Source organism: Rhineura floridana, chromosome 2 (genome assembly GCF_030035675.1).
Source record: "Rhineura floridana isolate rRhiFlo1 chromosome 2, rRhiFlo1.hap2, whole genome shotgun sequence".
Classification (NCBI taxonomy): domain Eukaryota; kingdom Metazoa; phylum Chordata; class Lepidosauria; order Squamata; family Rhineuridae; genus Rhineura; species Rhineura floridana.
In genome coordinates, this window is record NC_084481.1 from 116,237,183 (window position 1) to 116,252,781 (window position 15,599).

At 40.1% G+C, this 15,599-nt stretch overlaps 1 protein-coding gene across 1 annotated transcript in view; it reads right to left on the reverse strand.

Annotated features, from left to right (window-relative positions):
* Positions 1 to 15,599, reverse strand: part of NCR3LG1 (natural killer cell cytotoxicity receptor 3 ligand 1) — a 37,895-nt gene that overhangs the window by 19,951 nt on the left and 2,345 nt on the right. The window contains exons 2-5 of the mRNA XM_061610252.1: positions 8,706 to 9,056; positions 6,257 to 6,580; positions 4,300 to 4,395; positions 1,656 to 2,078 (exon numbers count right to left, since the gene is read on the reverse strand). Coding sequence (XP_061466236.1) covers positions 1,656 to 2,078; positions 4,300 to 4,395; positions 6,257 to 6,580; positions 8,706 to 9,056 — 1,194 coding nt within the window. The remainder of the gene's footprint in view (positions 1 to 1,655; positions 2,079 to 4,299; positions 4,396 to 6,256; positions 6,581 to 8,705; positions 9,057 to 15,599) is intronic.

The window sequence follows — 15,599 nt, forward strand, 5'->3', positions numbered from 1 at the left end:
TGCTAGGAGACACCCTGTTCCCCTCACAGAGCTTCAATCAGAGCAGCTGACTGTTAAACCACTCTGGCCACTGGAGCTCTGTCAGCGGAACAGGAGTCTCCTCTCAGCACCCTTCACAAACTACACTTCCCAGGATTCTTTGGGGGAAGCCATGACTGTCTCAAGTGAAATCAGTCGGGTGTGGGTGTGGCGCCGATTAGGCAAGCCCAGCAGCTGGGAGTCTGGCTTTTAGAACACTGACAGTTGGTTCTTACTGAGCATGCCCGACATTATCATTGAGTTTAAGTCAATAATTCTTAAATTAATTAAAAATCAGCCAGGCTTTTTTTTAACTTTTAAACTGCAAAAGATGAAGGTCAGAGTGTGGGGCAAGGTCAGTAATAGGATTACAGGTACTCTGCAAACATGGCTGATTTTTAATTAATTTCAACAGATATTGAGAACTCTGACAGAAAAGGGCTCTCAGGTTTTTCCACTCTCTTTTTACACGTTGAACTCTCAATTCTCCCCACTGTTTTGTTTTATCACCATTAAAATTGACAGGATTGTTAAGCAAGTGTTTCTGAGTTCAGGACTATAAGTTTTGTAAGGTTTTGTTTTGAAATGAGCTTATGGGAAGCACGAGAATGGCATGGAGGGTATTTTCAATTTAACATTGCAGAATGCGAAAAATCAGTGCTGACTCTTGTGGCTGTATAATAATAAGAGCCCTGCTAGATCAGACCAAAGGCTGATCTAGTCCAGTATCCATACTTTATCTTTTAGGGCAACGTAAACCCATCTAGGATAGGCAACACCAACATCCTTCCACCTGTAGATTAGCCCTCCATACTTTTTTTCTTATTTGAATGTGCTGAGCAGGCAGGAGATAGATATTGTAAAAATCATTTTGGATCAAAATTGGTGTGGGTATTCCCAGGAGTGGCTTACCCAGGTGGGCAGAGCCCCAGCAATAGCCTCTCAGCAGCAACATTGCTGCTACTTTATTGGATGGCGAGAGAGGCAGGTGAGGTTGGGAATGTGAGGTGCACTAGCAGATCCAATAAGGTGCTCCCACTGTTGTGCCCACACGGCCCTGACCTCTGCTGCCTCACCACTCCCTGAAAGCAGCAGCAAAAGTACTGTCAGGAGGCTGTTGCTACAGCTCCACACCACCAGGCAAGCCACGCCTGGATATTTAAGTAATAACATATTGACAAAAACAGAGCTTGGAAAAGTTACTTTTTTGAACTACAACTCCCATCAGCCCTAGGCAACATGGCCACTGGATTAGGCTGATGGGAGCTGTAGTTCAAAAAAGTAACTTTTCCAAGCTCTGGATACATACTCTCCAAGGTCTCTTGATTGTACTATTGTTTGTTCATAAATAATTAAGAATGTATATTCCACTTTTCCATCTTACAGTCCACATTTAACCTTTATATGCTGCCTTTCAAGCGTATCATTAATTTTTGTAGACTGATCAAACAGCATGGCTGCAATCCTCCATTGCTTCCCTTTGCATACTGTCATTGGCTATGATGGCAGGAGAAAGCACCCTACTGCATTCATGCAGCTCCCACTTTCCATGTGTTGGCAGATTCTTGTAACAGCCAGTGAAATTAAGATCATGGTATTATCCCAAGTAATCACTTCAGACCATCTTTCCTACTTACCTATGACTTTAAACAATTGTGTTGCAGTAACAAAACGACAGGGAAGGGCTTCATGTCTAACTTCAAGTGTAAGTTCAAACTCATCCAGCTTCCTTACATCTGGAACTATGCAGATTTTGCAGCGAGTGTCAAAAGTGCGCCTTTGTGTTTCTTTCAAAGTTGGGTAAAAAGTCTTGAGAAGATGAAAATTTTCTTCTCCCTGTCTAGTGAAGAGAGGGAGTATTTCTTCTCCTTGTTCAGGATTGCCGGCTGCTTTAGAATTCCAAGAGAATATTTTCTGTCTTTCACTGCAGATTTTGGTTTTTAACAAAAAAGCTACCTCTAAAGTCTTTGGACGAAAGCCAGAAAACAAGAAGACCATCTGTGCTTCTTCCAAATGCTTCAATTCCTTATTTCCAAATATTGTAACTATTGCTGGTGGAACTATAAAGAACAGCAAAAAAATGAATGGGTGCTCCAAAAATAATTTCAGGTGCAAAAATTTGTAGCAATGTTTCAGTTGATATTATAGCAAGTCATCCATAATAGGAACATTCTTTCCACAGTGTACAACAAAGCATCATTATTTCTCCCTTTTGAAATTACCGCATTCTGTCCGTTACAAATGCCAGTGACTGCTATCTAGCAAATAGCAATGTGCAATATGCTGTACCAAAGATAAAGTGACACGGTCCCTGTCCAGAGAGCTTGCAGTGCAGATTAGATAAAGGAGAGTTGGGAAAAAAGGAGAGGGCTGGATAAAGAGCTGGCACAGCGAGACTAGGGAGATTTAACTTGAGAAGTTCGGTTAGGCTGGGCATCAGAATAGCCTTGTTTAAGAAACCAGTTTGGCAAAGTGTGGGGATGATATGACAGAAAGCCAGAAGTTAGAAGCAGGGATTTTAGTAAGGGATTCACAGCAGATGAACTTGAATAAGGCGTCACTCTGATGTGGAAGATAATTTTTCCTCTGTGATAATCAGTGAATAGAATGATAATTCAATGAACAAAAGTGGTTGCTTTAACATGTTGTATGAGGGGCCTTCCATATTCACTCAAGCTCCAAAAGGCTGGGAAATTGCAGCACTTAAGGCAATATTTAGGCAGTACAGGTGGATATATGGTATGGTATCCTATGCTGTGGTTACTTCCAGCTCAATCAAAGCTACCATGACATGTTACAAGTACCCAAGAATACCATCCATATAGAATGACAAGAGTTTAAAGGGGTCTTAAAGGTCATCTAGTCCAACTCTTTGCTTAGTGCAGGATAGCCACAGGTGAAGCATGGCTCCTTACTCCCCTTGTACATCTCCCACACAGGATTTGGTTGGTTTTGTAATCCTGCAAAAAAAGAATCTTGTCCAGTATCTTAATATTTCCTATAGTGCAGAATCAGAAAAAAAAGCTGAGTAAAAGAGGGAAGGGGTGCTTTACCTGTGGCAGGGTGTTGGACTAGATGGCCTGTCATTCTATGTGGATGGTACTGGTTGCCAGTTTGATACTTTCATTGTGGAATGGTTGCCTCTGTTGCATAGACTCCATGCAACTATTCCAGTGAACAGACAAATCTGGGACTTGGGTCCACCTCGCTGCCACTGACAGCCATCTAGCTTCAAGGAAGTGGTGAAGCTAGAACTAACTGCAGCATGGAATACTATACCATATCAACATTGCCTATATAATGCATCTGTTCAGGACATGGCCCTTCCCTGCTGGAATTTCCTGGAGCTTGAGTGAAAATATCCCATAACACAACATGTTAAAACTGAATTTTTTTCAGAGTAACTGCGAGTTACTTTTCAGGGACTGCAAGTAACATCATGGGTGGGGTGTTTCTAGGAGTAAAGCTGAAACTGTCTTAATTTTCTTTTATTTTTGCCATATTGCCACGAGGTGTAATGTGGCCTGCTAAAGAATGTAATGTTATAGTACTGAAAAGGTTTTTGTGTTTGCTGTGACATTTGTTATTGTTTTATTACTGCTCTTGTATAATTTTATTATGAAATTGTTTTTGCAATTGTTGTTTGCTTCTATGGTAAGCAACTTTGAGCACAATTTTTTTTGTAAGTCACTTTGAGTTCCATTTTTTTAAAAATGACTAATAAATATCATTTATAAATAAATATTTTTTGTGTGTGTAAATTGAATTTGATTGCTTTTTGAAAAGGCAAAGTTCTACTACATTTCCACAGGTGTGTAGAGATCAAGACTGGAAAAGCATTTGAAGTTCCCAGGTGCCCAGACAGAAACCTCGGAAGCTGCTTTATCCTGAGTCAGACCATTGGTGCATCTAGCTCAATACTGTCCATACTGAGTAGCAGCTGCTCTCCAGGGTTTTAGACAGAGCGTCTCCAAGCCCCACCTGGAGATGCCAGGGATTAAACCAATTTATTCAGAAAATAAAACTTAGCCACTTAAAAAAAAAACTCATGATTTATCATCACTGACAATTAGACTTTTAGGTGCCTGGATTATTGTTTCTCCATTACAGGTATTTCACATATTTCAGAACTAAGCTTACCAAGGATAAACCTTATTTACTTTAATAATCATGAACACAGTGGATGTATCATGTTTTATATAATTTATTTTTGTAAATGGCCCTGTATCAATCTTTGGTGTACCATCTTAATAACTACATAAAATATTTTAAATTACTTACGTTTCTGAAAATAGGTAATGTACACAATTCCAGCGATCACACCAAGCAATAATAAAACAGGCAGAACAACTAACCCGTTTAAATTTGCTGGAGGATCTGTAAAGAGGAGAAATATTCACACAGCATACCAAAATGGATTAGTCTTTTTGCAGCCTTTTGATAATATTTCATATTCAACTATTCAGCATAATCGTGGCAAAATGAAACTCTTTTTTAGCCTCATTGATTCCAACTGTATATAAGAAAAGCCCAGTTACTGGATCAGACCAAAGGCCTATCTGGTCCAGCATGACTATGGAAAGTCCAAAAGCAGGACATGACAGCAATAGGCCTCTCCCACTGTTGTTAAGAACGTAAGAGGAACCTGCTAGATCAGGCCAAAGGCCCATCTAGTCCAGCATCCTGTTCTCACACTGACTAACCAGATATCTATGCGAAACTTGCAAGCAGGACCCGAGTGCAACAGCACTCTTCCCTCCAGCGGTTTCCAGCAACTGGTATCCAGAAGCATGCTGCCTCCAGCTGTAGAGGCAGAACATAGCCATTGTGGCAGTTCCCCAGAAACATGTATTCAGAGGCATACTGCCTGTACTCCTGGAGGCAGCATACAGTGATCACAACCTCCATAACTTTATCTAATTTATGTGATTATCTAATCACATTTTAAAGCCAACAAAGCTAATGCCCATTAACATACCACCTCACAGCAGTGAATTCTGTAAGTATGCACTGTGTGAAAAAAGTACTTCCATTTGTCCGCCCTGGATCTCTCACCAGTAAACATCATTGGATGATCCCAGATTGATTCTAGTGTTGAGGGAGAAACACTACCATCCACATAGTGCTTAATTTTATATACTTCAAGCATGTTCCCCTTTATTTTTTAGTTTAGAAAAAAGTGAGTAAACAAACCTTTCTTAGTTGTAACCTTTCCTAATACAGTTCCACCACCACATCATTTTTGGTTGCTCTTTTTCTCCACCTTTTCCAGCTCTACAATGTCCTTTTTGAGATGCAATGACCAGAAATGTACACAGTACTCCAAGTGTGGCTGCACCATCCATTTGTTAAAGACATTACAATATTGGCTGTTTTGTTTTTTATCCTTTCCTAGTGATCCCTAGCAAGGAATCCCTAACACAAATGCGTCTGTAAGCGTGATATGATGATGGAGATTTTTTTATATACAAACAATAAGCAAAATATATTCTTTTATAAAGCTATAAAGGTTTATCATATTTTAATAGTTTAGTAGGCAGCCAGAACCTTTTTCTTTTCAGAGCTGTCTTCCCTGACTGCGCACAGATGTATAGTACTGCTTGAACTCTGTAAGATAACACTGAACAGGCACTGAACATTCCTGTACTCTCCAAGACATAGGAAGGATTGCATTAACTGAAATGCTTAGCTCATAGCGAAAATGTACTGATATGTGAAGTCCTGAACATTGCCAAATTGACTAGAGCATAATGCAACGCCTATGCAATGTCTATGTAATGCCTATGTAATGCTGATGTTTAACCGTCTGATTCGGTAATGGTCTTTGTCCTGGAATGTATAAAAACCCAGGCAAACAGTGCTATGTTGCAGCTCTCCACCAACATCATGGGAGACTGACCATGAGCACGTAACCAATAAAGACCTAACTTTGCTGCAAACCTGTGTCTTCAATTTCATCTAGCACCAACAGTTCAACAAATCCCAGAATCCCCCGTCAATGAATCCTTGAAAGAGAAACTAGCTATGATTCAGAAAGTAGGATGGAATCAAACTGATAGTGCTCCTTGCACTGGAGACCCTCCCAAAAAAATTGTGGGAGGCGCTAGGGAGTGGGGCTGGCAAATATCCCTTTCCCTTTTGCTACTGCATGCCTCTGCTGGGTCAAAAGCCCCTGCACTTATGGAAAGGCACCAATTAGATGTAACGCAGGCATAGAAAAAGACCACAGAAAGAGTACCTGTTACTATCAAAGTGGCATTGAAGACTTGCATGGAAAATGATTTGTGTTTCACAATACAATGATAGATGTTTCCATTATCTTGTGAAGATGGTTGTAGCCTCAATTTACTGGTTACACTGAAAGTGCCATCACCATTTTTCACAGAAGAGCCCATGCAAATATCTTCTGCAGATACAATTTTATCCGAGGTATATATGGATTTTTTTTCCCAGTTAACTTCAATCAAACCAGGGTAGAATTTATTCACTGTACATGACAGTGTCCTCTCCTTGTCCTTTTCTATTGTAACTTCTCTGGGAGATAGATTGACAGCAGGCTCAGCTATGCAGAGAGAGAAAAAGGGTCAGATTTTCTGTATTTATTTAATTTTTTTACTATTTTTCAGACAACAATTGGCTCCCCAAAAGCAAACAGCACATAAAATCTAATGCAAATACAAATGAAGATGATACCCTGGGTTTCTCAGAAGGACATGGTCTGAAAAAGAGAAGCCTGGAGGAGGCTTGAGGTAAGGGGCACAGAACAGAAGCCCTGAAGAAAGTGCACTGAAGGTGAAGAGGAGCTGCCTGCTCTGGGTGTGAAGGGCAGAGGCTACTAGGAAGGCTGGTCATGAGGCAGGATGGCTGACTGTAAGATGAAAACTAATAAAAAGTTATTACAAAAAAGGCAGGGTGGCTAATCAAAATGGACAAAATAAGCAGTGACCTGGAAAGCAGGACCTTTGAGGAAAATAATGTAGACACAAAGACTTGAAGAAAGGAGGAGTCCAGGAAAATGTAGAATTTGGGCAAAAAATACCAGAGAATGTGCAGAACTTGAGGGAAAGAAACAGAAAGGTAAATAACGGAGCTTGTGAGGCTTTTTAATTTTTTTCCAGCCTTTTAAAATACTGGCTGGGTTATTTTTATCCATCATTGATGGTAATGTACTTTTTTTATTCCCATTTTGCTTTTTTTTGTTGCTATTTATTTATCATTCTATTGTTTTCCGTGATTGTAATGCTGTCTTTTTCCGCAGAAGGATGTGACTCCAATTTTATATGCATGTAAATATGGACATACATAGGGTTAATAAAATATAGAATCTCTAGACTGTGGGAAGAGAATTATTCCAGCTGTAGCTTCTATTATCAATGCATCTTTGTGCTCTGGCAATTCTAAAAGGGCAATAAGGCAAAACAAATATCAATATGGACCTAAATTTCAAATAGTCATTTGAGCTAACCAACCAATTTTTTACTTCAAGTTTCTTCAAATATATATGGTAATATTATTCCCCTCTAACAGTGAACTCAGGTGCTGCTAAGTTACAATTGCAATGTAGCCAAAACAAGGCTACCGAGACAAAAGATGAGTGTGTGTGTATAATTTTATGTATTTTAATTATATTTTATGTATTTTAATTGTATTTTATGTATTTTAATTTAATATTTTTGTGACCTTTATTGTGTACAATTTTATTACGTATGTGATTTTATTGTAAGCCGCCCTACGTGCCCTATTATAGCAGCCTTTCCCAACCAGTGTGCCTCCATATGCTGTTGGACCACAACTCCCATCAGCCTCAGCCAGCATTGCCAATGGTCAGGAAAGATGGGGATTGTGGTCCAACAACATCTGGAGGCACACTGGTTGGGAAAGGCTGTATTGTAGGGTAGAAGGGCAGGATAGAAATATTTTAAATAAATAAATAAAAAGGAAGGAGGTGTCAGCATGCTTGGAAGAACACGAAAGTTTGCACCTGGTACAAACAAAATTAGGTGAGAACCTAAGGAGGCAACCTGTCCCCTCAGAACATAAGGCCTGAGTCACAAAAGACTGAGTGTCTGTTGGAAGGAGGGAACCCTGAAAACATGTGGGGAAAGAAATTGAATGTAGTATCCTGGAATATGGTATGGCTCCCTGGAGGCCTTAACTACTTAGTATAAGCATTCCATGCTGCAACAATTTATTACAGCTGCCACTTGTTATGTAAGAAATTTGTAGCAAAACTTTGAATGAGTCAGCAGCTATACTTTTCTGTAATGCAAAGCACCTTTTTTAAAATAAAAGAGAAAGAAACAAAGAGGGGAGACCTCTTCCACCGCAGGTCATTTACAGTGAAGAAGTAATGCAGAAGATCGATGCTTTCTCCACCTCTCATTTTTCATAAGAACATAATTAGAGCCTGCTGGATCAGGCCAGTAGCCCATCTAGTACAGCATCCTGTTCTCACAGTTGCCTAGCAGGTGCCTTTTCCAAACCAGTCCTCATAAAGTTCGAAACCTGTGTTTACCTTGGTGGGGCTTCAAATGTAATTTGGAAAGAGGAAAAGGACAAAACATGCTCCCTTTCAGTGTTTCTCTGTTCTAATTACTGGCTCACACAGTAAAGTTACTGTGGTTACTTAGAACTCAGAAATACTGGGGAATTTTAAATAACAAATTTGTTCTCTACAAACCACTTACCAAATAGCTCTATAACGGTGACTCCTTCAGCTTGATCTGGGGTAACAATCACAAAACACCTGTACGTTCCTCCTTCACTAAGCTGTATTTGTGGGAGGAAAAGTGCAGCATTGCCTTTTTTGAGATTATTTTCATCCATTCTTACATTGTTTCTAGATGACCAATGCACTCTAGAAACAACAGAGTATACTATTTTTTCCGTCTCCTCTACAGAAGTCTTCCAATGCCATTCAACAGCAGTTTTTGTGATATCCAGCTGTGGAGTACTGTATTCAGAGATATCACATGGTATCATCACATCTGTATCCAAGGCCACTGTCATCAGACTTCTTGTTGTCACTTTCAGAGTTTCTTCATAAAGAAAAATGAGTATTGTTGGAAATAGGCTTTTTAACATTCTAATTGTTATTTGTACCTCTCGCCCACGCTGCACACAAAACAACTTCCCAATATTCTTCAGGAGCTAGGCAGGGAACAGCTGTGGGTCACTAAGATGGAGTGGTGCTCAAAGCTGAGTGCTGACTGGGGATGAGAGGGGCCCCTGTCCTTTCTGAAACCATAACTTGATTAACAGAGAGACACACTGACAGCACTAGCAGGCACACTGCCGGTGAATGGTCAGTTCCGAGGATGGTTGATGACATCAGTGGTCTGTGTCCATGTGTGGTGCTGCTGGCCATTCACCAGAATTGCATCCAAGTGATTTCTGTTTATAAGAACATGGGACTGCACTCCCTCTCAGCCATCACTAGGAAGTGAGGCAAAATAGATATATAAATAAAATGAATTGTGTTCTTAAAGGTAATTCCTAGGGAGGCTTTTTGAAATATATAATATAAATCAGGGGTAATCAATGTGGTGCCTTCCAGATATTCTGGACTACAAATCCCATCAGCCTCAGCCGATATAACCAATAGTCAGGGATTATGGGAGTTGTAGTCCAAAACATCTGGAGGGCACCACATTGGCTACCCATGATATAAATAATGGAGGGATCATATGGTTGAAATGTACCTAAAGTTCATTATCCTTTCTAAGCAAGGATTATCCATACATTAAGCTTACTAAACTGAAATTTACAGCAATGCAACTGAACAAGCAGGAGTAAGCAAGGTGCTCCCATGCCAGAGGGGCTTTGTGACTCAAAATGTTTTTTAATACAGCAGTAGCCAACATGGGACTCTCCAGAAGTTTCTGGACTACAACTCCAATCATCCTTGACCGTTGGCCATGCTGGCTGTAGCTTATGGAAGCTGGATTCTAACCACATCTGGAAGGCACGATATTGGCTACCCCTGCTTTAGTAAAACAATTCAGGTGTCTCAAGCAGAAGAAAGCAGAAAACCTCTCCATACCAGCAGTCAGTCAAATCAGTTGTGGAGGAAGGAAAGACATGTTCTACCAAGTGGTTTGGCAGCGTAATAGGATACAGCCTTCTGTCCCTCAACATAATTGTCAGTCTCCACTGTGAATGATCATTTTGAACACATTCGAATTTCACTAGCTACCATTCCTTTCTGATGAAAATTCAAAGAGCTGGTGCTTACCTTAAAAGACCTGGTTTGGGAGGCAGATACCTGAATGAATGCTTGCACGAATATCAACATGCCCAGGTACTGAGGGCATCTTCAGAGCCTCTCCACCATCAGCAGTAAGGCAGGTAGTGACTAGACTAGATTATGAAGACTTGTGGAATTCCCTCCCCAGAAAGGTTTGTCTAATCCCAACATTACAATCTTTTTGGCACCACAAGAAGATGCTTTGATTTTCACAGATTTTTGTTCTTTTACTCATGCAGTTTTTCTCTTGCTTTTCTAAGCAATGCTTGTAGGGCAACACACAAATATTTTAAATAAATTTAAAATATCAGCCCACCTCCACCTTGCAAAACCATTTCCTTTTGAGCATGATGTTGCTAGCCAGAGTGCAATAATGAGGCAGAACATTGAGAACTGGCTAATATTTTCTATATTCATAATTTCAGAAGGCATAACTTTTCAGCATGTGACAACTGCAACTGCATGTGTTTATTTCATCAGCCCAGATTTTAGCAGTCTGTCAAATGAATACTTGCACCAACACCCAATCCATCAAAATTCAGTATATATTCAGCCCAAGGCAGTACAGCTAAAAGCAAGCCTAGGTCAATCCTTTGAGTGAAATCCCAGCCACGTGCCATTTTCTTAGACTGGGCTTTCTTTTGACACATATTTGACTTAAGTGGCTCTGCCAGGCTACATATATTTAGCCTCCTATGTGAAAAAGGAGCTGAGGTCTGCAGGTAGGGAGACAGCTTCAGAAGCCAGGCCGATCTAGGCTGTTTGCATAGAGGTTTTGGCTCTCAGACTGCAGTACCATGGTTAAATACAAGCATGATCTGATGAAAAACCAGGGCTGCCACAGGAAAAGGTCAATTGGAACTGCTCATCAGATTTCTACACTTCTTTGCTGCCTGATGCCACAAATGCAGCCACAGCTCTCAACAGGTCATGAATTACTGCAGTACAAAAGAGTTGTTCAGCTGGAAATAACTGTCAGATGTTTTGGACTACAATCCCTGCCCCCATCAGCCCCAGCCAGCACATGGGGAGCAATGAGAGTTTTAGTCCAAAATGTCTGAAAGTCACCAGGTTGGTGAATGCCAATATATGGCGAGAACAACAGACTTACAGTACAATCATGTACATGGGCAATGGGGCTTACTCCCAAGTAATTTTGTATATCACTGCAGTCTATTCTCCCGACATATTTGGGGAAGGAGGAAGGTGTTTCAGATGACCATTTTTTCACCATTTGACAATTTTACTCTCTCATATCCCAGCTGTTAAAATGCAGGAACAATGGCCTTCCTCAGAGGGTAGCAGTGAGGAAGAACTGAATATTATCACTGGCCTTAAGAAATTATTCATACTGATGCTATAAAGCAAGTCACACATATGTAGAAATAGTTAATATGTAGAAATAGTTAATTATTTGGGATAATGTTTCCCCTAAACAGGTGTCAACCATCATCTGTGATGGTCATGCAAGTGTCCCTTTTGCTAGGTGAGCCCAATGCCCACCTCTAGCTTCCCTAGCAAAAGGGATCACATGTTGTTTTTGTAGCATTGTTGTTATGTGCCTTCAAGTCAAACCCTATGAATCAAGGACTCCGAATGCATCTGTTACAAATCACCCTGTTCAGATCTTGTAAATTCAGGTCTGTGACTTCCTTTATGGAATCAATCTATCTCGTTTGGTCTTCCTCTTTTTCTACTCCCTTCTGTTTTCCCCAACATTATTGTCTTTTCTAGTGAATCGTATCTTCTCATTATGTGTCGAAAGTATGATACCTCAGTTTCAGCATTTTAGCTTCTAATGATAGCACTCGTTGAATTTTTTCTAATACCCAGTTATTTGTCTTTTTCGTGGTCCATGCAAAGCTCTCCTCCAACACCACATTTCAAATCAGTTGATTTTTCTCTTATCTACATTTTTCACTGTCCAACTTTCACATCAATACTTAGAGATCAGGAATACCATGGTCGAATGATTCTGACTTTAGTGTTCAATGATACATCTTTGCATTTGAGGACCTTGTCTAGTTCTCTCATAGCTGCCCTCCCCAGTCCTAGCCTTCTTCTGATTTCTTGACTATTGTCCCATTTCGGTTAATTGGTCCATTTTGGTATTGATCATCCTTAACAAGTTCAGTGTCCTCATTGTCAACTTGTTACAACTGCTTGGCTAACCCCATTTTGGTTCAAGTGGAATCCAGGAGGTGCAAGGCCAGAAACTAAAACTCCCACCCCACACCCCTCCCTTTTTTTATGGCTGGATTTGCGTTTCTGAGGCATTGTGCAAAGGACAACAAGGGCAGCTGTTGAGACACAAAATTAACTAAAAGCTACTGAATACATATTATCTTCTCCTTGGCAGAGATCCTTTCTGCCGTCTAACAGAATAATCCCATTGTTCATTAGAAGTAGTCTGAGTTTTTTCAGTGTCAGCAAGAACACACACAGAGAGAGAGAGAGAGTCACCAGATGCGCAGACCCCTCCTTGGCAGGAGGAGGAGAGAGAAAAAGGCTTTTTAAAACTGAGGCTTGAATCTAGTGAGAAGAAGAAGGGGGGTAGATGGTGATCTGAGCTCCAACCAGTGTAGCCACGCTCAAAAACAACACTCTCAAGGCAGGACTGCTGGGAAAGAACCAGGGAGAGAGTCTGGGTCTCGGTGCCAACCTTGAGACCAAGAGATCCCTTCCTGTTTCCACATCGCTTCAGCTGTATTTCACTGCCCACTCAGGGCCTAGGACAGGTAATTTCTCCTACCTGTCACTCTTCATAATAATAGGGTCCTTTGATCTCTTTAGCTTAAAGTGATGAATGGGTTAGGATATTAATGATTAAGATGCCACGCACCCAGTATTTTTGTAATGCTATTCTTCTCTTTCTCTCACTATTTTGGTTTGGACCTGCATATTTTTCTCTCTCTATTTTGGTTTGGACCTGCATATTTCTCCCTCTCCCTCTCCCTCTCACACACACACCAATTAGGCACACTTCAGGGCAAAGCACTTGTTTTATCCTTAGCAAAAGATTCCCCTACACTCAAGAAGGGGTGTTTCATAGGAGTGGGTGGCAAGTTCACACACTCAGCTTCCCAAGAGCACACATCATAACAAACTTTAGAGTTACAAAAATGGTGTTGTCATTACATTAGTCTTTCTGACGTTCAGCTGTAGTCCTGCTTTTGTGTTTTCCTCTTTAACTTTCAACAGCATTCATTTCAAATCATTACTGGTTTCTGCTAGTAGTATGGTATTGTCTGCATATCTTAAACTACTGATATTTCCCCTCCAATTTTCACACCTCCTTCATCTTGGTCCAATCCTGCTTTCTGTATATGTTCTGCACATAGATTAAACAAATAGGATAAAATACACCCCTGTCTCACACTCTTTCCGACTGGGAAGCAATTGGTTTCTCCATATTCTGTCCTTACAGTGGCCTCTTGTCCAGAGTATAGGTTGCACATCAGGACAATCAGATGTTGTGACACCCCCATTTCTTTTAAAGCATTCCATAGTTTTTTGTGATCTACACAATCAAAGACTTTGCTGTAATCTATAAAGCACAAGGTGATTTTCTTCTGAAATTCCTTGGTTCATTCCATTATCCAATGTATGTTTGCGATATGATCTCTGGTACCTCTTCCTTTTCTAAATCCAGCTTGGACGTCTCGCATTTCTCACTCCATATATGGTAAGAGCTTTTGTTGTAGAATCTTGAGCATCACTTTACTTGCATGGGATATTAAGGAAATAGTTTGATAATTACTGCATTCCCTGGAATCTCCTTTCTTTGGAACTGGGATATATATTGAATGCTTCCAGTCTGTGGGCCATTGTTTAGTTTTCTGTAGTTGTTGACAATTTTTTTGTCAAAATTTGGACAGATTCCGTCTCAGTAACTTGTAGCAACTCTGTGTTCCTGGTGATTTGGTTTTTCCAAGTATTTTATGAGCAGCTTTCAACTCACATTCTAAAATTTCTGGTTCTTCATCATATAGTTCCTCCATGAATGAATCTGTCATCCTAGCATCTCTTTTACAGAGTTCTTCAGTGTATTGCTTCCATCTTCCTTTTATTTCATCTCGGTCAGTCAGTGTGTTCCCCTGTTGATTATTCAACATCCCTACTCTTGGTTTAAATTTTCCTTTCATTTCTCTAATCTTTTGGAATAGGGCTCTTATTCTACCTTTTTGTTGTCCTCTTCTATTTCTATACAATAACTATTGTAATAGTTCTCTTTGTCCCTACATACTAGTCGCTGTATTATTGCGTTTGAGGTTCTAACCATGTTTCTATTTCCTTCTGCTTTGGCTTTCCTTCTTTCTTTAACTATTTTAAGAGTTTTGTCAGTCATCCATTGAGGTCTTTCTTTTTAACTAGAGGTATTGTCTTTTTGCCTTCTTCCCTGATAACGTCTCTGACTTTACTCCATAGTTCTTCTGGTTGTCTATCAACTAAGTTTAAAGGCTCAAATCTGTTCCTTATTTGATCTTTATATTCTTCTGGGATGTTATTTAAATTTTATTTTGGCATTATGATTGCTTTGTTCTTCTTCTTTAGCTTTACGCTGCTTTTCGATATGACCAGTTCATGATCTGTACCGCAATCTGCTCCTAGTCTTGTTTTCGCAGAAAGTATGGAACTTCTCGTCTTCTGCTACCAATTATATAATCAATTTGATTCCTATATTGACCATTTGGTGATGTCCACATGTACAGTCATATTTCTGGTTGCTCAAAAAATGTGTTTACAAGAATTCTCTCTTATCTACTTATGCATTCCAGTCCCCCATGATTATCAGGACATCTTGTTTTGGTTTGTGATCAATTTCTTCCTATACGTATGCTTAAAATCTCTCCAATTCCTCTTCTTCTGTGTTTACCGTTGGAGCGTAGACTTGGATGATGGTTATGTTAATAGGTTTCCCATTAAATCTCATTGATATCACTTGCTCAATCCTTGAGTTATAGCTCTTAATTGCTTTTGCTACATCACTTCTATTAAAGCAACCCCATTTCTTAATTTTCCTGCATATTTTGTAGTTGCCTGATGAAAATATCCCATTCCCATCCATTTTAATTCACTTATGCCAAGTATTATAATATTAATGCGTTCCATTTCTTGCTTGACCATTTCTAACATTCCCTGGTTCGTACTTCTCACATTCCATGTTCCTATTGTGTGCGTCGTACAACTCCAGACTCTCCTTTCGCATCTGTGCACATCAACCTCCTGGCTTCCTTTTGGCTTTGACCCAGTTGCATCATTAGTCACTGCGCTGCTCGAGCTTGTCCATTGTTCTTTCCCAGTAGCTCGCTGAGTGACATCTGACCTGGGGGTC